Source organism: Polypterus senegalus, chromosome 8 (genome assembly GCF_016835505.1).
Source record: "Polypterus senegalus isolate Bchr_013 chromosome 8, ASM1683550v1, whole genome shotgun sequence".
Lineage (NCBI taxonomy): Eukaryota > Metazoa > Chordata > Cladistia > Polypteriformes > Polypteridae > Polypterus > Polypterus senegalus.
In genome coordinates, this window is record NC_053161.1 from 103,999,646 (window position 1) to 104,026,191 (window position 26,546).

General features: G+C 36.2%; 1 protein-coding gene across 1 annotated transcript in view; it reads left to right on the forward strand.

Annotated features, from left to right (window-relative positions):
• Window positions 1–271: 271 nt before the first annotated feature.
• Window positions 272–26,546, forward strand: part of LOC120534578 (outer dense fiber protein 3-like) — a 29,061-nt gene continuing 2,786 nt past the window's right edge. The window contains exons 1-5 of the mRNA XM_039762171.1: window positions 272–275; window positions 5,373–5,492; window positions 6,030–6,233; window positions 6,420–6,521; window positions 26,008–26,129. Coding sequence (XP_039618105.1) covers window positions 272–275; window positions 5,373–5,492; window positions 6,030–6,233; window positions 6,420–6,521; window positions 26,008–26,129 — 552 coding nt within the window. The remainder of the gene's footprint in view (window positions 276–5,372; window positions 5,493–6,029; window positions 6,234–6,419; window positions 6,522–26,007; window positions 26,130–26,546) is intronic.

Genomic DNA, 26,546 nt, shown 5'->3' on the forward strand with positions numbered 1-26,546 from the left:
TCGTTTGTGTATCAGCTGTTTGCTCTTCTTCTTTGATGACACTTTCTGGTCTACTATCTGTTTTTTTCTCTGATTGTTCACCCATCGAGTCCTTATATTTTCTTATCACTGAGTTACTTTTTTTTCAATTTTCAGATCTGCTATAAACAACGCCAGCAGTGGCTATAACTATTCCTGGTTACCAGAGTCACACTTCATACCCACAGAGTAAACTGGAGCCCAAATCAAAAGTGAAAGGTTTTGGGTGAAGAACACATTTTCTGGAACAAGAATGGGTTTGTACATTTATTTATTCAACCTAGTCAACTTTTTCTTTTTAAATATTGCTTTGGAAATATTTTTTCTTACATTGTTCCCTGTCTAAATTAACTGTGCTCCATCTTTTGAAAACATATGAAGAACATAATTTAATTACAGATGTTACCCATCAAAATTCATAACTTGGAAATTATTACTCACACTGAACTTCACAAATGTTAATAAGAAAAAGAAAGTGGACCCATCCCAAACACTCTGGTATTACATAACAATCACCAAACATCAATGGAGTATGCCACAATTTTGCTAATATAAATTAAATTAAACAGTTAAAAACAATATCACTAAAAATTCAAAAGTTAACCCTGATATGCTCCTTCATTATTTTAGTGGTAAAAGAGGTGATGTGTATTAGGAACAAAAAAGAGTGAAAATGATCATTATTCCTATTTTTGTGAATTTCACTTGTGTCAGGTCAATAACCACACTGTAGATACAGGATATTAATAAAAGAAATATGCAAAGCTTACAGGGAGAGAAAGTACTAGTGGGACTGAAAAGCTTAAAATCATCAAGTTGCTAGGGCCAGATAACAGTTAAAGTGCTGAACAAATTTAGTTATTACATATATAAACCCTTTATGAATATTTTTACAAAAATTACTGCCTACAGGGAAAATTCTTCATGACTGGAAGCTAGCAATTTTTACCTTGTTACGTAAAAGAAGTGACTGGGACCAGCCATCCCCATTATCTACAACCCAATTAGCTTAGTGTGTACCACAAGTAAATTAATGGGGACAAACTCTTTACCTCAACACACTTACTCACTTACTTGAGAGGTCATGAGACTTTGCCAATCTTGCATACATGTATTTTATGGAATTGGAAAAAGATTATAAGTTTTACCTTGTGGTATCTTGAGGTGCTGTAAGGTGATCCCTGGCCTGCTGCATGCCAGTCAGTACTTGTATTTTGTAGAGCTTAAGTTCTGTCTGCACATTTGGCATTAAGTCAAGTCCATTCAATGCGGTTGCTGGACTCCACCAACAGCATGTCTAGTCACCTGTCCTGTTTATGATTTTCATGGAAAACCTATCAAGGAACAGCCAGAATTGGAGATCATCCGGTTTGGAAGCCTAAGGACTTTATCATTACTGTTTGTGGATGACAATGTTCTCATCTCTTTATCAGAATGTACTCTCAGGCAGTGTTTCTTTACTGAGGCTGTGATGAGAATCAGCAACTACAAATAAGGTCAAATACTTCACCTGAAAAAAGTGAGGTTTCTGCTCAGATAAGGGGTTAACAACTGCACCATGTGAAAAAGCTAAAAGTACTTCAAGGTCTTGTTTACAACTGAAGGCAGAGACGAATGGGAGATTGACCAATCAATTGGTGCAGCAACGGCAGTTTTGTGGATATTATACTGGATCATGAAGCAGGTATTAAATCCTCAAAGTTTTCACTTTACCAGTTAAATATGTTCCCAATCCTCACCCATGGCCACTGATCAAAAGAATGAGATAACTAGTACAAGAGGCTGAAATGCTGTACTCACTTTACATGAGTCACCCCATAATCAGTGGATAGCCAAAGACTTGCCCACACAGTGAGTGGGTTACAATCAGATGGGATCCTAAAGACCTGAAACATATCACCAGTTGGAACCCAGATGATGAAGTAATTGTCATGCACCTAGAAGCAACATGCACATATGCATCAATACAGTGCCATAGGAGAATATAATCATTTTTTAACTTCATTAAAAAACACTGGAAATGATGTTCGAAAAAAAGTAAAAGAAAAAGGAACAGTCGTTAGCCAAATAACTGCACATATTGCTTCAATAGTAAAACTGGCTAAAGTCAGGTACAAACATTTGTAAACTGTGGACTGTATATCTTTCCTACAATAGTGTCCATGAAGTCACATTATGCTCTAGTGTTCTAACATTACAACATTTTATGTTAAATACACTAGAATAACTGAATCACGAATTAAAGAGAAAGAAAGTACTTTCTCACCTAACAGGTCTAAATGCTAAAATAGTATTTTTACAGGAAACCCACTTACTAAGTAAGGATCAGTTCCGGCTGCAAAAAGACTGGACTGGCCAAATGTTCCATTCTAGTTTTACAAAGAAAACTAGAGGGGTGGGAATTCTCATACATAGAACAGTACCATTTGTAGCATCAGATGTAGTATTGGATCCTGAAGGGAGATATGTGATGGTCATGGGAGACTTATCTAACTGTAAAATGATTTTGATAAATGTTTATGCACCTAATGTTGATGATAAGGAATTTATACAAAATTTATTTGCATCCATTCCCAATCTGAACACTCATAAACTTATAATGGCTGGGGACTTTAATTGTGTTCTAAATCCACTTTTAGATAAGACTTCCTCCACAGGGGGAACGGCAACTAACAACGCAAAGATAATTACAAAGTTTATAACTGATCACAACTTATCAGATCCCTGGAGGTTTTTAAACCCAAATTCAAGAACATATTCTTTCTACTCACCAGTACATCATTGCTACTCAAGGATTGATTACTTCTTTATAGATAATAACTTCTTGCCTAAGATTAAATCTTGTAAATACGATGCTATTGTTATTTCAGACCATGCTCCGATGATCTTGGAGCTGAAATTACTAAGCCCCATACACTCACCCCGCAGATGGCGCCTCAATCCGCTTCTATTAGCTGACGAGAATTGTACTGAATTTATATCCAAACAAATCGAATTCTTTCTAGAGACAAATACATCCCCTGAGATCTCTGCAGGAACACTCTGGGAAACTCTTAAGGCCTTCTTAAGAGGACAGATTATCTCATATCTTTCCCACAGAAATAAATCCGAAGCGAAGAAAGTAGCAGAGATAAAAAGCGAAATTACTAAAATAGATGAAGAACATGCCAGACTACCAAGCGAGACTCTACATATCCCTCCTAACCCATTAACAGCTGTGTTTGATGTTCTTCCAGAGGGTCTTAAAGTGGAGAAAGACAAACAAATTGTGATTGCATTCACTACACTGTTGGCACGCAGACTTATTCTGATAAACTGGAAGAACCCAAACTCTCCTCTTTTAAGTCAGTGGGAAACTGATGTGTTATATTATTTAAAATTGGAAAAAATCAAATACTCAGTTAGAGGATCTGTGCAGACTTTTTTCAAAACATGGCAGGATCTAATCAGTAATATTTTGAAATGATTTTATAAAGCACAGAGAATTTGTTGATTTAGGTATTTTTACAAGCCTTAAATTTTACACCGTTTGGCTTGCTCTCTCTCTCAAGGGTGGGGATCGATCTGTTCTTAGCATAATTCTTTTTTTTTTTTTTTTGTAAAAACTTGATTGCTATGTATTGATTGTAATAAAATTAATAAATAAATAAAAGGAAAAAAAAAAAAATACACTAGAATAACTAACGTTCTAATTCTCTGATTGGCTCGGATTACGTTTCCTCCTGGTTATGAAATCTTGTAGTTTATCCTGACTTTGATCTACATCCTGACCTTTTAAAAAATTTGTTTCACATCTTCATGGTTTCAGCAATTGGCTTGTTATTTTGATTTTGGGAGTCCCCCAGAATCCCTTTTCATTTTAAACTACAAATACCCAGTGCAGGTAGTACAATATGAAGTTCATCAAAAATTCACACACCCTAATCCTGCTATCAAGCAGAGACATAACAGGGCACAATTAAAAGGTTCTAAAGTGGGGTCATTGAGGTTAAACAATGAAAAAGTTGTGTATTCAGATGACTTCTTAAAAATAAAATACCTCATGTAAGCAAACAGGTACTGCTATTGTGAGTGAAGTTTTTGTTTAAAATATTCTGGCCCAAAAAACACTTGTACATATTTTCGGGGTCTCCGTTACTTCACATACGGGTCTTCCCTTTGATGCATTATTTTAGGCTTTATTCAGCTTGAGTGGTCCAAAAATTTGACTAAGGTCAGACATTTACAGTTGACTCTACGTTTCAAACACATAAAGGGCAAGAGTTTAAAGCGTGGTCTACAGAATCATGGTGATAATCACAGTAACAGAGCAAAGTGACAACTAAATCATTCGTATACTGTATAGTAGTTAGTTTATTATTTAGGTATTCCTAACAGATTGAAGTCTTACCTTCATGCCCCTAAATGAATTCTGCACTGTTATTTTCAAGAGGACTAGCTCTAAAAAATGCCACCCATGGAGCACTACATCCTATTTGTTTGCAGACAATGCCAGTTTTACTTCAGTTCCACTCCTTCCTACGTTGCACATATTTGTTTGCAGTGATAGAATAATTTCAAACTTTCTTGACACTCTTCAAACATTGTCTTTCTCCAGTTCAGTTGATCTCCAATAATGCTCATCTTTCCTTTAAATTATTTTTATTGTCTGCCTGGAAAGGTTATCCTATCATTCGATGCAGCCAATGATATATACACCGCTTATGCTACGTCAATGCTGTCAGGCTGGTTCCTGATGCACTAACTTTAGGACTGAGATATTTATTACAGATGACTGGTGTAGTGTGGCTCAAATGAGATGACTGGCTAAGGTGCAGGCTGCAATGCATGGGGTAAAAACCGGAGTTTTCGCCCCAGGAGCCCAGTGTTGATGAGTGGTTTAGGGAGCACTCCCTTGGTGAACATAAACTGATTCTACTGGCTGAAATCCCAATCTCTGAAATACAAATTCAGTAATGGTGTTTGGGAATCTAGAGTTTTCAGAAAAATAATTGTAGTAAAATAAAAGTTGGAATTAAAAAATGGAATTATGCTAAAAGTAACTGTTGGCCACAGGTGGTCTGCCAGTTTGTTGTCATTAGCAGAGTGATCCTTTGAAAAATTTTGAAAGCTAATGCACTAATAGGGACTACAAAATTGCAACATAAGCATAATGACACCATATTATCTTCTCTTGGAGACTCTTTATAAGTCATTACCTCTTATTAAAATCTAGCTTGTTCTAGAAAATATCTTAAAAGAGTTTCTTCTGCCTACATATCCAATGACCTTTTGGCAGTGTTCTTTCATATGTATCCTGCAGTTTAATTGTGTTTATGTGTAAAACTAAAGAGTATCAAAAATATTTTTTCCAGTTATATCCCAGGCATCCACAGAGAACTGGGTAGGCTCATGGAGACCACATAAACCAAGGGGACCGATTGCAGCACACTATAGCAGTCCAGGGCCAAAATATGGACTCCCAGGTTCTACAGGTATGAGGTCAGCATTGGTAACGAACACCAAAGAATTCTCTTATTCTAAAGAGAGACATGGTATATCTCACACTGACAAAAAATTTGATTCTGACTAAATTGGCTTTCTGATAGTGGAAAAAAAAAATAACTACAAGCAGATAGTTCTGTTAGTTACTAAATTAAAGTAGAAATTTTTGGAAAAAAAAGTTTTACAGAATTATATACAATGGTGTAAAAACTGAAATGTTTAATTCTGACACTATGCATATTTTCTAAATCTCAAAATGCTTGAGCATTTAATAATTTACCTGGTTATGTCTACAGACCTTAAATGACAATGTAATGCCATTTCTTACATCGCCTATAAATACTAGATATAATACCGTGTTCATGACCTACAAATGAGTTGTACTTCATAAAGGCTGTTTATTAACAACTTTATTTCAGGCAGGTTGTTTTTTAACATACTGTTTTATGATGAGAAATTCAGTTTTGAATGTTCCCGTATAAGTCAAGCAATCTTGATACATTATTTTATTATTTTTAATTTTGTAGGAACTCATAATCATGATCCCAGAAAACACCAATTCCCTGCATATAGTTTTGGACTTCGTCACTGTGCACTCAGCAGGGAATGCTCTCCAGGCCCAGCATATTTCGTACCACCTTGCATCACTCGGACTGGAAAGGAAGGTGTCCCCTCCTATTCATTGTATGGACGTCACAAGGAGTTCAACAAATTTCGGACTCCTGGTCCTGGTGAATAGCCTTTTGTAATTTCATGAAGAAATCCAACAATGTATTTACAGCAATGGTAACTGAAAATATAAAAAATAGAAAGTTATTTTTGCAATCAAAACAAACTTTAATAATAGTGTCCAGATCTTAAAAATGAATATGTTTCATTTTTAAATGACTTAACAGTTGTGTATATTCTCGTTTTAGGGCATTATTATCCCGAACATTCTGGGAAGAATGTATTTACAACAGCTCCAGCATACACCATGGGTTCAAAATGTAAAGGGTTTAAAAATGAACAAAGTCCAGGTATCTAAATACATTTTAACTATGAAATGTTTAAGTAAATCTAAACAATTATTTTTTAGCATGTTAATTACTATTAGAAGTAAAGAAGAAAATATCGGCTTTTAGTTTCTGGGACTTTTCAATTAAATTGACTAACTCTGATCCATTCCAAAACCAAAATGAGAAATTAAATTCCTGAGAAACAGTACTGAAGGCTTATGGAGTGTACAATTCTCTAAATTTACAATAAGATTGTTCCTTTATAAACATCCTAAAACCTTTGTCACATGAGCCACATGTTCTTAAATATCTAGTGGGAATATAAAAATATTATCCATATATATACTAATATATAAGTAACCCTGAAATTGTCATTTACAAAAAGCTGAACACATGGTTTCAGCTATCCATCCATCCATCCATCCATTTTCTAACCCGCTGAATCCGAATAGGGTCACGGGGGTCTGCCGGAGCCAATCCCAGCCAACACAGGGCACAAGGCAGGAACCAATCCTGGGCAGGGTGCCAACCTACCGCAGGACACATGCAAACACACCCTTAAACCATGTTAAATAACTATGTATCCATAATGACCAGTAAAAGTATTAAACAGTTGTTTTCCGCTCATTCCCTATTTGAATGCAAATCAAATTATGTACATGATGAAGATGAAATTTAATAAACACAGTGGATCTAATTTTCTAATTAGTGATAAAAGAAATCAATGGAAAGAGATAATTATTTTTAACTATATTTTAATTATATCATGGTAATCAAATCAGCGATGAAGAGAGAAATCTTTATTAAGGAAAAAATGGAACCAGCTCTAAATAAACTGCATAAAAGTCTAAACAATCAATTTTTTACATTTTTAGATAAACGCCCCCTGCATTACTTTTGATTCAGGTCTAGAATTTGCACAGAGATTCCTCTTTGGAATGGGAATACTAGGAATTAGATCAATTGCACAAATATATTCACGGTATAAAGGAAGTTCCAGACTTTTGCTTACTGAACACATCCCATAGCCACTGTACTGATGAAGCAAAATTTCTGCAGAGAAACATAGGGGTTGCAGATGTAGAAATTACCAGAAAGGTTTAAGGTAAAACAAGACACTTTTATTGATAATCAAGGACAATTCAAACAAAAATTCCCCAAACCATCACAACAAAAATAGTATGCTTTGTCTAGCTCACTCTCACTTATTTTTTTCTTTTTTAGAAGCTTTAGTTCTTGATAGTACTTTTGTTGTTTTTTTAAATTCATTATTTATTTTTAAAGTCTGGGAAATTTTCTTATCATAAAAATTAAGAAATAGAGCTGAGGTGAGTAAACCAATATGTGCATCAAATTTATCCTGTTCAGCCTGCTTAATTTCACTCTATTTAACTAACCATCTCAATATCTATAGTAACTGGTCCAAAAATATGTTCTAACAGAAAAGAATAGGAAGATAAACTTTGTAATGTGACGAGGAGATATATGGCAAATACATTTTTGTAATAACACAAAAAAGGTAAAAATATAACAGAAAAATTCTTAGTTCAAAACAAGCGGAGGTCAAAACTAGAAAATAAATAAAATGAAAGTAACAAAGTCCAATAAAACAAAGGTAACTATCAGAATAACAAGCAATGATCAAAGTCTTTATTAGCATAAGAAACCACTAGCTAAACCCCACATTTGTATTTCTTTGTTGAAATTTCTTTATTGGAATATATACTTATTAGACAATGTAGTATTGACATGTAATATTAGTATAATATACAAGGTGAGTCAAAATTATGTTAACATATGAATGGCGGAAACAATTTATAAACATACTTCATATGTGCAAGATGATTTACAGTCCCAATTATGTTCAACACATGTATCATATATGGCACATAAATTGTCCACAAAAATTGTAAATAAGCATATACATAGCAGTAACCTTAGTGTTAACATAATCTTGACTCACCCTGTATAATAATGACCTCTTCACATCACATTATGCAACTTCTTACTGTGATGCATTTAGCAAAAGGCGGCCGCTAAAGAAACAACCCTTCACAAAATGGAGTCACCCTTCATCTGAAATAGGAAAACGAAATGGCATCATATTAAATAAAATAATGATAAAAGTATTCACATGTTCAAACTTATTTTTACTTTTTTAAATTCATTTTAGTGATTAACAACAAATAACTGAACACTCACAAAGTTCTTTTATTTTCTCAAAAAAAAAAAATATTGCTTGTTGATGGACTTTAATAATAACTAAGAAACAAATAACTAAAAGATACTGTAATCTTTTTAGTTAGCCAATAAAAGGTGTCATTTTGCTTGACTTCTCACTAAGAAAATTTTAGAGAATGTACTAAAAGAAGGACTGGGCTTTTCCCAAATTAAGAACTAAATTCTTACTCAATAAGTACAAACCTAAAACCACAACAAATTGCATCCCTAAACACTTCAATGTTGAATTTGGTTTGGTTAATGCAATTTATTAACAAACGTTCTAAATAGTCTGTGGTACCCTGAACGAACAATGAGTTATAAAAACAACCATTTGATTATCCAAACATTAAGTAAGGAGCTACATGCAGAAAAATCCAATGCCTCAAGAAAGAAACAGAGACATCAGTCATTTCATAGGGTAGACACAGATGATTGCACAGATGGAAATACACCCCCTTGGGCTCAATTAAAGAAATAAAGAGCATTAAAAAATAATTCATAGAACACAAAGTAATTAAAAAAGGACAAAGTGGTTAAAAAGACAAAAAAGTATTCAGTAAATAATAAAAACATCTAATACCTGGGAAGAAACTCCAGCAAGATCTTATATTCACCCTAAACCTGGCTTGTTGCCACAGGGAGAGGAAGTGAAGGATTTAATTGGGCTTCACCCCTTAACAATTGCAGATGCCGTCCTCTATGTATTTCTTCCCTGTTACCGACCCTGCTCTAGCCCATCCTCCTACATATTTTTGCAGTTATATTACAATTATGTAGAATCTACTAACGTCAGGTATGTAAAAAAATCAGGTATATGCAGAAAGTCTAAAAAGAGCAGGTGCTAAATTCATGCTAAGAAAGGTACACATTGCCATGAGGAGAATTTATAACAAAAATGAATTAATTCATTGCACATTGACTGCTTCTGATTATAAAGTCAGGACCTAGATGAGGTCAAGAGGGAGGGTCCCCATTTCAAAAGCAAAGGGCAAAAAAGACTGTGAAGCAGCAATTGAAGTATAAAGAGCAGGTGCTAGGTAGGTCCCTCAGCCACAGTTCTGTATGAACCCTCTTCCTCTCTGAATTGTGCTTCATTAAAATGTGTTGCCTGTTGATTCATTAATTCCTAGGATAAATGATCAGCCTGACTGATATAATCTATCACCTGACTTTGCATATTATCTAATAAGATATTTGCAGTAGTTGCAGCTAAAGGAAGTACCCATTTCACAGATTCTACAGTATTTTCCATTATTACTAGTAAATTCTGATAAAAAGCCTATAACACACTCCTTTAGCTTTATCATACTTGGCCAGTATTCATGTAGCTTGGAAGGATGCCCTTGTTGATTGATTATTCTTGTTGCATTAGTTTGTCTTCTAAGGCTTGATTTTCCTGAATTGGCCTTCAGGCTGTTGTGGATACGATTCATAAGCTGCCAAGGTTCTGAAAATAGTGGCGCCACACATTGTACTCTTATATGAGAGTGACGGTTTCATTGCAGATCAGACTGGTCAGCTGAGTATTTCAGAACGATGGCATTATAAAGATGCACTTTTCAGTCCATTCATCACTGAAATGATGATCCCCTGTATCAGGGTCAGCCCATTAGAAACAGACTCCATATGCTAAGCTGCCTACACATAAATAGATCTGATTGGTCTGTGTGTTATGAGCACCAGAATCCATAATAGGAGACCATGTATGGACTTTAACATAAATCCACATTTGAGATCTAGTTTTAACCAAAAGAATTACAACAAGTAAGTAAAAACAAACTATTCTTGTTACATATTCTTAAAACTGTGGAGTTGAGGCTGTGACAAAAGAAAGCTTTGTGTATGGTATCTGCACAGAGTAAACCATTGGGAATAAAATGAATAGAATTTTGACTATTCATCATGTTTTAAGTATGTGTTAAAACAGGATGTTCTCTCATGGTAGTACTAGACTTGGATTCCTTCTGTAAATAAGCATACTGTGTCTGTACAATAATATGACCATATTTTACTGACCACAGATAACAGTTTGCTTAAATTGTAGAATACAACATCAATCACAGACTGCACATAATGTAAGAAGGCGTGGTGTGGTCATTGGAACCTGCCAGCATTTTCATCACATGCCCGTGCATTTAATCCAAAATATTTAAAGTGCTCCTGGGAAGATTCATTAAAACATTTACTGTTTCAGTATAATAATCACATTATTAGAAAAGCTTTCTTTTTGCACTATGCTTTCAGTGTTAATAATTTATGGATCGTCTTGCCAAGTCATGTTCGGGGCATCTCAACATTTACATTTTCCTTTTCTCTGCAAATTACAGAATTTACTGACTGGCTAATGTGCTCCATAAAATAATGAATGAATTTAATTATTCTAGAGATTTAGACTGTTATAATTTTAAAGACAATCATCTAAATAGACCAGCCTTCCCTATCCAGAGCAACTCAGAGACTGCACTTTTAATTTCACCTTCATTCTTCAACCAAAATCCCTAAACAAAGAAAATACTACCGTAAGAACTAGAAAAAAAATTAAAATTTCTTCTTGCTCTTATTTCCTCCATCTCTTTTATGTTCTAGACAGATATACTCTTTTTGTAGTTGACATTTCGTTAAATTGCTGTGTATGCTAATGTAATTAAATGTCTAGTCTTGAGCTTTGAAGGCTACATAGGAAACTAATCTGGTTCTTCAGAATTAGCAAAGGCATCAATAGAGCTGATCAAGCATAATTCCTTTGAAGCACTTTATCGCAACAATGCATCTTGGGAATATGACATACTGAGATATGTAGTTGAAGAAAAAACATTGACAACTTCTGAGAGGTATCTAGGTGAGGTACTTAGACATTAACTATTAGCTAACTAAACAAGCTGGATAGACTGGGCATTCTTTGATTGATTGCCAGAATCTAATGATGAGCAAAAACAAAAGAAGTAAAAAATAAATCACAATATCCATGTGCCTGAGCAGCTGAAACATTCTAAAGATTCAGCTCAGCTATTGCTGGAGTTGGAAGTACTACTCGGACCTTCTTAGGCTCCACATGTACAGGGCAGGGCAGAGCACCAACACCATCTTATAAAAACAAATTAACAAACAAAATCATAAATTATAAAAGTACAATGACAAAACAAAACCAAAAACAGATTTAATATACAAAATAAACCAAAGAAAAAAAAACAAAAAAAACTTATGCCAAAGCAGCAACCCTGGCCGAAACATAAACTGTTGCCAGGGATGGAGTTTTAAAAGTCATACTGTGTGTCATTACTAACATGGCTATTTAAATACTGGAATTTCACGAATACAAGAAACCAGGATCACAGAGTCCTAAATAAAAAATTATTCTTAAGAGTTTCTAATGGAAATACAGTTTACAAAATAATAACAAGCAACTAACAACTATGAGTTTAGAGTAACATTGTAGTCTGGGCATCTGATTTCTTGATCTCCCAGTACTGACTTTCACTTCGTCTTAGGTTCACATACCATCTACCAATTCTTTTACCAGAATAAATCTACCTTGTTCTGTTACAGGTAGAAGAATGATTAATACTGCATACCAACATACACTTGACAGGTATAACATAAGTCAGATGTGTCCAAGGCTTACTGTCAGCAATGGAAGACAAGGAGAAGAGAACAAAAGACTGAGAGCAAGTCATGTTCTTGCAGAGATCAAAACCAGAGAATTAAATGAAATCAAAAGAACATATTCAAAGGGTAATGAAAGAGCAAAAGCCTAGGGACAAAATCAAAAGGAAACTCCTGAAAATTACTACCAAGGGCAGATGTATGGTATGGTATGCCTTATCCAAGGATCGATACCAACACTTAAGTCGCTGTAATATTTATACTGGAAGACATACTGACAACATCCTTCACAGCAAAAGTTTTCATAAGCAAACCCAAAACATATTCCATACACTGCCAGTCAAAATGGCAAAATGGAAAAAAGATAAAAACAAGCTGGTAATATAAATTATACTCATTTGAAATAGTTTAAAAAGGCACCCAAAAGACATATTTGGGAACGTCATATTCCAAAACCACTGGCAAAATGCAGGCAAAGAGGTGGTTAAGAGTGGACACCAAGCCCACTCTGACTAAGGGATGCCAAGTATTATCAGGTTTTAGAGTGAGATCAGCAAAACTCCAATTTTCAGGGATTCTGCATAATTTAATTATTTTGCATGGATGCTTTTATTTTTTTATGTGACAAAAATGACATTTATGAATGAAATGTTTAATATTTAGCTGCTCATAAATGGCAATGCGGTATGACTATTTATACATACACTGTTCACAATCTGGGCACAGGCAGATTAAATGGCTTGCTCAGGGTTACAGGATGAGTCATGCTCTAGCAATAACCACACACTGTCTACATTGCTAGGACTCCTTTGATTAAAACTGTAATTATTAAAAGGAAGTGGATGCATCAGACACAGGACTTGGCAAAGTACCTGCAGATTTTCAAATACAAATACAGCACTGTTTTTGAGTGTAAGAAAATGCAATAATGAAAATCCAAACACTAATAACTGAAACCTCATGGTCACTGACAAACAAGAAACTAGGTATTTAAAAAGGACATAACATAAGTCCAAAATCATATTAATGTACTACACAAGGATAGAAATAGAAAGTCAACCAACTATGGCAGTCTCAACTGGAGAAAAGAAGGACCATAATAAAAAAAAAAAACAGTGCAACAAGGCAGCACTCATGAGACCAAATTTGCAAACATAAACCAAATTTCTGCCACAAAAACAAAGGACTACTAATACCTAAGAGGGAAAATCCAGATGCACAAACAATAAGAATATAGCATTTGGCCAGTTGTGCAGGTTAGAGAAGATAAAGCCCTATTTAGTAGCTGTCAAGAATGGAGTTTGATTAGCTATGAAAAATGAAGAACTGTAGAGCCAGTGACTGATTAAACAAACAAGATTAGGAGAATAGCAGTGATCAGATGTGCTCATGCACACAAGTAACAAATGAACAGAAAGGAGACAAAAACAACAGCTACCACAAGGCTGCCGATCCAGTAGCTGTACTGCTTTCTGAACCACACCCGGCACCCAGTTTAAGGGCATGTGTGGATTATGAGAAACTTGATGAGTACTGGTTCAAAGCAACATGAAACAGAAAACAAATATGGTCAATTCTACGGAAAACATGGACAACTGATCACCAAAGACACAAAAAAGCAACCTCAATGATTTTTTTATGTGCCGTTATTTCAGATTGTGAATATTTGCTTTGTATACTCCTGAGTCCCAGAATACCATTATCTCTTTCCACTCCCAAACACATACACAAAGTTAATTCCACATAGGTCATGTGTGATTGTGAATGTGATTATATGCATGTGTGAGCTGTACAATGGTTTGTGCCTGACGATGCCAGGACAGGTTCTAATCTCCCAAAATAGAAAATGATAAAAGAAAAAAATGTTTTAACAATTAAAGAAAAATGAAAAACAGATAAAGTAATTTCCTTTCTATTTTCAAACTTTAATTTCATCTAATATATTAGTGTGCAGTACATTACCTAAATATGTCATAGGCTTAAACGGTTTGGTAGATAAATTCAAAAGAAACCTAGAGATTACGAATAACATAAAATCCCAGAAAGGCCTATATTTAATTAGAAAGAAAATAAAAAATTGGAAAAAGAGTAAAAATTAATTCATAGACAAATGAACTTCTGTCAAAGCTCAGGTCAGTCCATTATTTATTAGAAAACAAAATAGAAATACAAAGCCATAGTACCTTAATAGAGCTGTCCCTTTAAAACTCATTCTATGTCCATGTTACAACATTTGTAAATACAAATGAACTCTGTCCACACTAGCATTTTCACATCAATTAATAAAACAACCAAAAACTCACTGGGCATTCACGTATCAGTGGAAATAAATCCTTGAGAGGATGGTAGCACCACTGTCCACAGGATTTATCTCTAAATTGTAGTGACCGGTAATTTGTTTGCCTTTTGTGCATATATGTAGCATTCAATCTGTTGTAAGAGGAGAACAGGTATTCCAGCTGAGAAGGAGGATGGTTTCTTGCCCAGACTAGAGCCCAGAGTTGAACAACAGATATAGTGGCCAGCAGGACGGAAAAATAACTTTGTGTCTGGCCAGCTCAATCCTACATTGTATGAAATGCAATTTAGATGCATATAGGTAAGCAGCACAACAAGCAGTATGGAAAACAGCCACCCCTCTATGTCTGCCATGTTGGAATATGGTTTCTTCTATGAAGGATGACCAATCAGGGAATGAAATAATAATAATGAATGGTAATAAGCAAGATCCAGTCAGGGAAGGGCTATGTAATAAGCCAAAAAAAAAAAAAATCAGAGCATGATTAGCATCTCAGTTTTTAAAGCTGTTTTCACCCATTCACACCACAATATTGTGCCAGCATTTTCAGAAGTATACTCCGAAGAATGTTTTCAAAAATCTCTATTTTCGGGGGCTAAAAACACTGGAGCAGTAAGGACAAAAGATCATGTGTGACTGTGAATTATCCAAAGAAATTGCTTTCTGCAATTAAAGATAATGTTCAACAGTCTACAAGGTGTTCCCTGATGAGGGCCTTTGTGGGAGAGTGGCATCAAAGAAGTGACACCGAATATATGACAGAAGGTCTTGTGGCCTAAAGAAATTAAAGTGGGATGATTTGAAATGGTATATGTGATACAAATCACTTAAATAACATCATTGTAATATTTATGAATAACAGAGAATGGAATCGCATCTAGTAAGATAGAAATATGTGGTTAAAAAAGAGCAATCCTTTATCCTTTTCCTACATTGAAACCTGGAAACATTTTGTCCTGAAATACACTGCTACAACAACAATGCAGTTGCTTAAAGGCAATAGATAGGTCCTTGAATAACTGTACTGTGCAAGAACAACGAAACTCAGTAACAAAACAGGAATATTGTATGTCCATCACAATTTTTCAATTCATAGAACCATTCTGACAAGAGGAATGAAGACGATTGCACCATTCTGATCTGCAAAATTAGCCAAATAAGTAACTGACCATTATGCCTGCTAGGGATGGGCAGAATGGTAAAAACTTTAAATCACAACAAAATTAAAAATATCGCAGTTACAATAAATATATCAGAATAATCTATGTGCATATACTTTTCAGACTGAATCCATCTTAGGTACTTCTGTTGGCCTAATTTCAAAGATTAGCAATAGACAATTATACAGTGATCATTTCTTTTCAAAAGGACAATTTTAATCATCTGAAGTAATTCTAAATATCTGCATTGTACAAAATAATAACTGAACATATAAATACATAGTGTGAACTTGAAGCCGGACACAGACAGACGGACTTCATTAGTTCACCCAACACACCCTTTATTTACAATATTTACAGTATTTACGTGCACTCCCCAGTGCCTCTTGCAACGTTCCCCCAATGTCCAGGGCACACAGTCCAATCGCCTTCTGGCCGCCTCCATTCCTTTCTCCAGCTCCGTCTCTCTTCCACCCGACTTCCGCTCTGAATGAAGGGAGGCAGCCCCTTTTATCCGCACCCAGATGAGCTCCAGGTGCTCCAAGGCAATCGCCCGCTGACAGGCCCCAGTGTGGCGGAAGTGCCGGTTGTTCTCTCCTGGTGTGGCGGAAGTGCTGAGGTCCAGGGTCCCCAAGGCATTGGGGCGCCTCCTGGCGGTGACCACGGGCCCCTGCAGGGTGGGGCTTCCATGCCCTGAACCCGTGGCCCCCAAAGCAACCAGGATGGCGGCCCCCACATGATCCCAGATGGGCACACACCCACTTCCGGTCCTCCAAGGCGTCCCGGCCGGGTCGTGGCCCCTGGCATCCTCGACAATAGATAAACATAATACAGTACTGCAAATGCCTTTTAAAACATATAATCTTGGAAAATATATGTACTGTATAGACTATACAATAAAAACACGAAACAAGATTGACAATAAAAAGTATTTAAAAGCTATTCTTTCCAATTCCTTTGCTTTCCCATTAAACAAAAACAAACAAGCCTAACTGGACTTTAATGTTGCCTTTCAAACGTGTTTGTGAACCTGGTGAAAATTATATAAAGACAAATCAAAGAAAATTTAAATCTGCAATGACTAAATACCGTCTCAGCAAAGATTATCAAAACAAGCCCTACAAAACAGTCTACTAAACAAAGCTTTCACATTTGTCACACTATATAAATTTAGTGATCAAGACCATACTTTTCAATTTTCAACATCCTCCTTTCTACAGAAACCTATGTTGATGGACAAATTTGTTTTTAAAATAAAATTTCTAATGATGAAATCTCATTATTTCTACTAAAATATTGTGTTCAATTGCTTTTAAACCTTGAAGTGGATATATACTGTTTCAAAATACTGTACATATATTTATCTGTTGCCTACTTATATGTTTCTTTTATGCTTAAAGTTTTCTCCTACTTTTGTAAAATCTCTGTGGTGCCACCTTTTATTTGGTGGAATAAGGTTAAACCATGGCTGCTTTGTCATCATCATAGACTAAGGAAAGTATCTGCATGCATACACTAACTTGCATCACAAATCTGCTTTCTGTTGGCATAACAGATTGTCATTGGTTTGTAGTATTTTATTTTCCTAATTTTTTGAATCTCTGCATTATTTTTAATGTTAGTAAAATCAATATGTGAACATACTGCAGAAAACATGTTAATTGATAACTTCACGAGTTTGAACTGTTCCCTACAGAAACTGATTGTTTCACTTTTTGACAGGAAAAGTGTGGTGTTGTGTCATCACATCCTACAAAATATAATGTAACAACCTGAGGTACACTGTGGTTGACCTACATTTTGGGGCCCCTTCACAACCAGCAATGAGGTCTGGGTAAACACTGATGCCTTCTTCAATGGGGTTCTTCCACGACAGATCGCCACAAATTTTATTTTTTTAATACTTTAATAACCTTTTATTTTAACTTATTTTATGTTGATTTGCACAATTTTAATACTGTTATTTAAAAAAAAAACATTCTAGAAAATAACATTCCATACACTTAAGTGTAACTTATAAAATGAACAAGATAACATTACATACAATCATGTTAAACTTAACAAAACAGAATTCAACCCCTAACCGAGAGAAAGAGGGGAGAATGAACAGCCAGAACAAATCTTTACAAACAAAGAAAGAAAAATGTCCTTTTCCTTCCCAATATAAATGCTAGTTTTAAAATGTCACTAATTAAATCTTTCCATATCTTATAAAGGTTTTGAACAGATCCTCTAAGCAAAAATTAGATTTTTTTTTACAAATAGTATAAAGAATCCGTTACCCACCGACTTTTAACAGGTGGGCTGGGATTCTTAAGCATAAGTCTATGTGATAGTAGTGTGGCATAGCCAATTATAATCAAATTGTCCTTCTTCCCTTTAAGCCCATCTTGGAGTACACCAAACACAGCTGTTAATAGATTAAGAGTGATTGTGACACCTAGGCTGTCTGATAGGTAATCAAAGATTTTTGTCCAAAATTATGTTAATTTGGTGCACTTCCAAAACATGTGGCCCAGTGAGCCTGGAGCTAGATCGCAACGTTCACAGGTTGAATCTTGCCCTGGATACATTTTGGACAATTTTAAACAAGATAAAGGTAATCAAAAAAAAGTTTATGTTGAATGATTGAATGCTTTACGCATATAGAGCTAGAGAGTATATTATGCATGGCTGCCTTCCACTGCTTTTCTGAGATATTAAGTGAAAGATGCTTTCCCCGTTAAACTCTGGGATGAAAGGAAACAATTTTAATATGTTTTTATATATTATTAAGAATCTTTCTTGAGAGTCTTAAAGACTGATTAGTATTTCTTCCTAAATAGAAATGTGTGGGAGGTGTTGAAAATTGGGTAGGTTCATTTTAGCAAAGTTTCTGATTTGAAAGTAGTGGAAAAATTGTGTTGATGTGAAGTTAAATTAAACCATAATTGTTCATAGGATGCAAAGACATTATTTGTGTACAATTCTCTTAAGTATTTTAATCCTGGATGTTTTTCAAACATTAAATACTAGGTAGGTTCGAGAGTGTAGAAAAAGGTGATTGTCATATAGAGGAGCAGCAGATAAAAGCATCTCTGCTTTTTAGTGCTTCCTGTGTTGGTTCCATATTCTGAGTGATTAAAGGACAATTGGATTATTGATGATATTTGTATTTACTAGGGCACAAAGCAGAACATACAAAGAAGCACAGCAGAATTTTACTTCTATTGCAGACCAGGCTTGTGTATATTCATCAATTTGTATCAATGTCCAGGGGCCTCATGCATAACGCTGTGTGTAGAATTCACAGTAAAACATGGTGTACAGACAAAAGCGGAAATGTTCGTACACGCAAAAAAATCCAGATGCATAAATTTGTGTGAATGTCAACTTCCACGTTCTTCCGGTCCATAAATCCCGGTCAGCGTGAAAAGTAACACACATGCATGTGCCTGCTGCCACTCCCAAACTACTCTTTGAATATGCAAATTAATATAAATAGCCCTTAAACTCGGCGCTCTATGAAAAGGCAATGGCAAAAGCACGGTGAAAATTGAAGAATTTCAGCAAATACCAAATGAAGGCAAGGAAAAACGTACCATTTGTTGGTTTAAACAGTGGTATAAACAACAAAAGAAAGTTGATCGAGTGACATAGAGTGTCGGAGAAACTCGAAAGCTCAAGTTCACAAAGTCACACAGTGCCTGAAATAAAAAAAGAAGTTGTCAGATATCAAAGTCGTCATGAAAAGGTGAGTCATAGCCCACCATCTGAATGTCATATGGAAGCTTATTAGGGTACAGAGAAAAAAAAATAGGCATTAAAGTAGGACATCATAATCTTCATCTTAAAATCTTTAATTTACTAGTTTCTCAAATACCATCGTAACTAAAGTAGCACGTTAAATGCTTTGTTTTGTATTTGTTCTTCTATGTGCTCTGTGTGTGTGAATCACTACATGATTCTTAAACAGGCCTTCTCTTCCTCCGACAGGACACAGAATCCATTACATTGGTGATAATAGAGCTCTCTGAATAATTTAAATACGGAGATGTATACTTGTTATCATTTTCATGATGATAGGAATTAAAGCATGTTATTAAACATGAGGACACAGTGGCGCAGTGATAGTGACAAGATGGCGTCTCCTTCAGAGATTGTTCCTGCCTCCCACAAAATGCTTGCTGCGCGACCTTCAGTGAAATAATTTATTGCAGCAGTATTGTCTCTCTCAAATGTACTAACCCCCAATGCCTGTCCTTCCTTTTCTTTCTCCAAGTAACCAATAGCCACACAATCAGCTCTGTAATAGATGTTAAGCCATCTGTAAGCTTAGAATGCTGATTCTTCAAAACTTTTAAGGAGCATTGAAATATCTTCATAGTACATGTTTAATTATTCTATCCATCTATTTTTCCAGTGTTGTGCCAGCCCCAGCATGAGGCAGGAACAATCCCTGAATGTGCGCCAGCTCGTTGCTAGCTCTGCAACTGTGTGTCCTCAAATGTTTCATTATTAACAATATAGATTATTTAAATAATGTTAAAATTTTATCTGTACAATGTAATAAACAAATTTTGCTGCATTTCACTTTAAAATGATATCATCATCATATGTAAATACGCGCTTTATAAAGAGACTCAGGTTGTGCAATATTATAACTGTATTGCAAGTTTACAGTGAGATTATTGTACTTATAAGTACAAAAAGTTCTACCAGGAGCACTGATTGAGTGCATTTATAGTTCTTGGGATGAAACGGTTTCTGAACCATGAGGTCAGTACAGGAAAGGCTCTGAAGCATTTGTCGCATGAGAGCAGTTCAATAGACAGCATGGCTGAGGCAGCGTGTGCTTGATGCTGTATACAGTACCAATAGTTCTCTTTCTGATCAGCTGCTGTAGGGCTGTGATTCCACACTCACATACAGTGATATAAATACTCCGAGGGGTGCAGTGACAGAAATATGGAAAAAGATGATCTGCTGTGGCAAACCCTAATGGGAGCAGCTGAAAGAAGAAGAAGGTGCAGTGAGAGTAACAACAAATTTGGAATAGTTTTGCCATTCTATGGACCATTATATTGCTACGGGTTAATTACAATCAGATGCCTTAAACTAATAAACAATATGCGGTTAATTTCAGTGTACAGTGGAACCTCAGTTCACGACCATAATTTGTTCCAGAACTTTGGTCGTAAACCGAGTTGGTCGTGAACCGAAGCAGTTTCCCCCCATAGGATTGTATGTAAATACAATTAATCCGTTCCAGACAGTATGAACTGTATGTAAATATGTAAATATATGTAAAGATTAAGCACAAATATAGTTAATTACACCATATAATGCACAGTGTAATAGTAAACTAATGTAAAAACATTGAATAACACTGACACAAAACACCCAGGCTTCCTGCTCAGCTACACGCTCGTGCTCTCTCTCTCTGTAGCGCGCACACACAAACACCCCAGCCACCTCCTCCCCTCCCCTCCCCTCTGTCAGCAGCACGTGGAGCACTTTTTTTAAAATGAGTTTTAAGCACAGCGGAAAAAAAAGGAACATTAGAACAAATCCTAAGTGTATTTAAAAACCAACCACAAGCAACCAAAAAAGTAACAAGATCACGCTATTTTAGCCTTACATTCCGATCGCTGTAAACACTTTTTATAAAATGAGTTTTAAGCACAGGGAAAAAAGGAACATTTGAAAAAGAGAAAAGTAACATTGCAACAATTCGCGCTACTGAACTGAAAAATTAACTTTTGAAAAATCCGTAATACAAAAACCACCAAGAAAACTAACCTTGCATGAGTCGAATTCTGGCATGAAGTGTTTTCCTTCAGGTGTTTTCTCTCTTGTGATATTTTGTGTTTCTGGTGTTTTTAGCTGTTTAGCTGGTGGGAGCAAAAGCCTCATGCAGCCATTCCAAAGAACAAGAACAAAGTCCTTGTGACCCAACCCTTCATGTTTGCCCTCCACATTACTGGCAGTCTGGCTTTGTTTACATTGTGCTGCTTGAAAGCACAAGGGTTCTCAAATTGGTAAATGAGTAAACTGGTAAACAGTTTTTCCACCTCTTCCAGCACTTGAAGCCTCTGCCTGGTTAACGCTGTAACTCCTTTTGCAATATCACCTGCTTTAATAGATTCTTTCTGCTTTAGAATAGTCGAAATCATAGATTTTGACTTCTTGTACTCGGCGGCAAGATCAGTAACACGAACGCCACACTCAAACTTTTCAGTAATTTCTTTCTTTACTTTGATTTCAATTTTTTTCAAAACTTTCTTCTCGCCACTCTTCACTTGCTTAGAAGCCATAGTTAACTGCAAAAGCACACAAAATACAGTAGAGCACAAAGAGAGCTCAAGTAAAGCACGCACGTCTGACTGCGAACAATGAACCAACCAGCCAGGCAGGCAAGCAGGCAGGCACGCGGCTCCTCTCTCTCTGCTATACCCCCCTCCCCCCCTGTCAGTAGCAGGCAGGCACGTATGTGCACGCAAACCTCCCCTCCCCTGTCAGTAGCAGGCAGGCAGGCACGTGGCTAGCTCTATTTCTCTCTCTCTCTTAGCAGCAGGAAGGCACGTCTGACTGAGAACAATGCAACACGTGCGGAAATCATAGGCGCGCACAAACCGAAAGGGAAACTGACTTTGTCCGTATACAGAGTGTGTGGTCGTGAACCGAGGCAAAAGTTTGGAGAACTTTTTGGTCGTGAACCGAGTTGTACGTGAACGGAGACATTCGTGAATCGAGGTTCCACTGTATATGATAAAGCCATGTCAGGGATGTGGATCTAAAAAAGGGAAATCACACTTGAACAAAAGCACTGCTTTGACGCTGGGTGCCGCCAGTTTGCAAAACTGAGCAGAGAACTTGCGTACACCAGGGTTTGAACTAGCGTGAAAATGTGCGTGGCTTTACGGTAAGTTTACGTTTTATACATCACGATTTGAGTGTGGAAACGGGAGTACACAAAATTTTTGTGCATACGCACCATTTATACATGAGGTCTTTATAGCTTACATAGTTGCTGCTCAGTAATAAAATTGAAAGTTAGGTAGTGCCATGCCACCTTCTGTTTTAGGTCTTTGTAGATTTTCCTTTTGATGTGTGGATGTCTCAAAACCCAAACAATTTCTTAAAAAAAAATTGTTAATGGAGATGCTTTTAAATTGGAAAAGAAGCTTGGGAAGCATGTTCATTTCCACAGTATTGATTCTCTCTGCCAATATGATATGGACAGTAGACCATCTGCTCACATCTTGTTTAATTTATTCCATGGTGATAGCAAACTTCTGTTGGAAGTGATCTTTATATTTATTTGTGATGTTTACACCTAAATATTTAAACATTTTAAGCAATGTGGACTAAAGGTGCTTCTCGGGCCACTCCGGTAGTAGGGGTCCAGAAGCTTAAGTTTCATTTGTTTCATAGTAGATCCACATCTGGAGGTACGACAGAAATAGGACTGTCACAGAGAGACACTATCAACATCTGCTGCTTGAGAGATGTCACTTTTCCTCTTTAAGATGGGTCACTGTCCTCACGAGCCTTCTTGCCACACAGGTCATTTTCTTTCCTTTGTTGGATCCAACCTGCTGTGCTCCTTCTAAGTCCTTCAGTGCGCATGGATCCAATCCTACCCCCTGCACAGTCTCACCTGCACCTTCCCTCACAGGTTGAGTTAACAGCAACAACACAAAACACTAATTTTAACATTGATTAAACAAAAGTGTCTGAAGCCCTACTGCCATCTAATACCACATGTCGAAGATGATTACTATAGCATGCATTTTCTGCAAAACACACATTTATATACAGTCATATGAAAAAGTTTGGGAACCCCTCTCAGCCTGCATAATAATTTACTTTCAACAAAAAAGATAACATTGGTATGTCTTTCGTTTCCTAGGAACATATGAGTACTGGGGTGTTTTCTGAACAAAGATTTTTAGTGAAATTGGTTGGATTAGCTTGTTAAACCTTGAACTTCAGACAGGTGTGTCCAATCGTGAGAAAAGGTATTTAAGGTGGTCAATTGCAAGTTGTGCTTCCCTTTGACTCTCCTCCGAAGAGTGACGGCATGGGATCCTCAGAGCAACTAACTCTCAAAAGATCTGAAAATGAAGATTGTTAAGTATCATGGTTTAGTAGAAGGTTACAAAAATCTCTCAGAGGTTTAAACTGTCAGTTTCAACTGTGAGGAATGTAATCAGGAAATGGGAGGCCACAGGCACAGTTGCTGTTAAACCCAGGTCATGCAGGCCAAGAAAAATACAGGAGCGGCATATGCACAGGATTGTGAGAATGGTTACAGACAACCCACAGATCACCTCCAAAGACCTGCAACATCTTGCTGCAGATGGTGTATCTGTACATTGTTCTACAATTCAGCACAATTTGCAGATTCATTTTGGAACAAAGTGCTTTGGACTGGTGAAACAAAAATTGAGTTATTTGGTCATAACAAAAAGCGCTTTGCATGGCAGAAGAAGAACACTGCATTCCCAATATCAACAAATTCTTCAGGCTAATGTTCAAGTATCAGTCACAAAGTTGAAGTTACGCAGGGGTTGGATATTCCAACAAGACAATGAGCCAAAACACAGTTTGAAATCTACAAAGGCATTCATGCAGAGAAAGAAGTACAATGTTCTGAAATGGCCATCACAGTCCCCTGACTTCAATATCATCGAAAATCTATGGGATGATTTGAAGCAGGCTGTCCATGCTTGGCAGCCATCAAATTTAACTGAACTGGAGAGACTTTGTATGGAAGAATGGTCAAAAATACCTCCATCCAGAATCCAGACACTAATCAAAGGCTATAAGAGGCGTCTAGAGGTTGTTATATTTGCAAAAGGAGGCTCAAGTAAGTATTAAGGTAATATCTCTGTTGGAGTGCCCAAATTTATGCACCTGTCTAATTTTGTTATGATGGATGTTGCATATTTTCTGTTAATCCAATAAACTTAAGGTCACTGCTGAAATACTACTGTTTCCATAAGGCATGTCATATATTAAAAGGAAGTTGCTACTTTGAAAGGTCAGCCAATGATAAACAAAAATCCAAAGAATTAAGAGGGGTTCTCAAACATTTTCATATGACTGTAAATTCATTTAAAACACACTTATCAGTTTCAGGACATGCAGACTAATAGCTGCTCCACCTTCACCTTCTTTTTTCATCTCCACAGTTGTAGCGGCATATGCTGTTCTGTGTCAAAAGGACAAGTAATAAAGATGGCTTCCTGATGTGCTCAACCACGGTAAAAACGATACACGAAAATGTTTATCAGTTGACAAATTTCTACCGCTGTCTCATTTGTGGTCATTTACCACACACCACTAATGTCTACTATAGGTGATTCAACAAAGTACTGGGACAAAGTGTGGGATAAATTATTAAAAAATGCTGGCATTTAAGGGTTAGTATTTTTAATTTTGAGATATATGATTGTTTAACATTACCATTATTGGGAAGAGATCTGTGAAGAAAAATGTGGAATTGAAAATATCTAAATCCTGTTGTTGCCAGTATACTTTCGAAACCTGAACTGGATTATGCAGGCTGGACAATGCAAGGGTAGTGTTATAAATCTTATGCAGAATGCCAGAAGGCAGTTTTAAGAATTATGCATTCAAAATAATTCATAAAATGGCTTAAACTATGTCTAGATCAGTTTAATCAGGAGAAGGCAAACAGAAGCTAAAAGGCTAAAAGAAAGACAAAAAGCAAAACTTGCGGTCAAAAAAGTTGAACAGCAAATTCCCTGCAACCACCTTGGTGGATTTCACCTATCTAGCTATGAACAACAATTAAGTGAATCCAATCTTCAGATGCCAGATGCTGTATGCTTCCATATCTTGTTAGTGGGACCTGACAACACAAGACCTTTATGTCACATGTCCAGCAATGGGGATAGCAACTGTAAAACAATGTGGCCACCATCACTAATATTTTTGGTATCATGCATGATCAATGTCCTGCATGCTGTAGATGTCTTTTGCAACTCCTTTCTAGAATATCTACTAAGTTGTTTTTATTGTTGTTGTATTGTAGAAATCAACTCTAATAAAGTTGTATGTTTTTAGAAAGCATCATATTCAAATTTTAATTGTATAATTCTGAGGTAAGCTTAATACAAATAGTAATTTGTCAGTATTGACAGATTAATTAGATATCGGAACAACTTTATTAAAAGTTTTTTTTTCTCCAATTGTCGTTTTATCCTCATAGGTCCAGCGGCATACTCACTCCCCCCTATGTTGGGACCCAAAGTGGTGAACAAATCATCATCACCTTTTTATTCCATGTCTGGAAAGAACAATACTGGAAGCTTCTGTGAAGACCTAAAAAAAGTAAAAGTTTTAGCAATTAAGATCCTAGGGTGGTGCTCTGGCTTGTTGGCCTTGAGGTATCTCAAGGGATCAGGTGCTGGCTCTTCTGACCATCTCTGGCTATGAAATAGTGACCACTGTACGTAGCAAGCCAGGTCCGGCAGAGATTGACATGAAAACCACCAGCCAACACTAGGAAATGTTTACTGGATAGAGGTGGGAATGGTCAGGAAAAATAATGTCACCATACATGCCATCTGAGAAGTCTTCACATGGTTCATTTTAGCTTTTACAGCATAAGCTGAATATAGTATGTCCACAGTCAAGAATCTAAGCAAATTTATATTATCACATTTCAAGAACTATAAGTAGAAAAAAAAATAACAACTGGGCCTGAATTATTGACTGTAACCATATTATACTTGAAGACAAATCAGC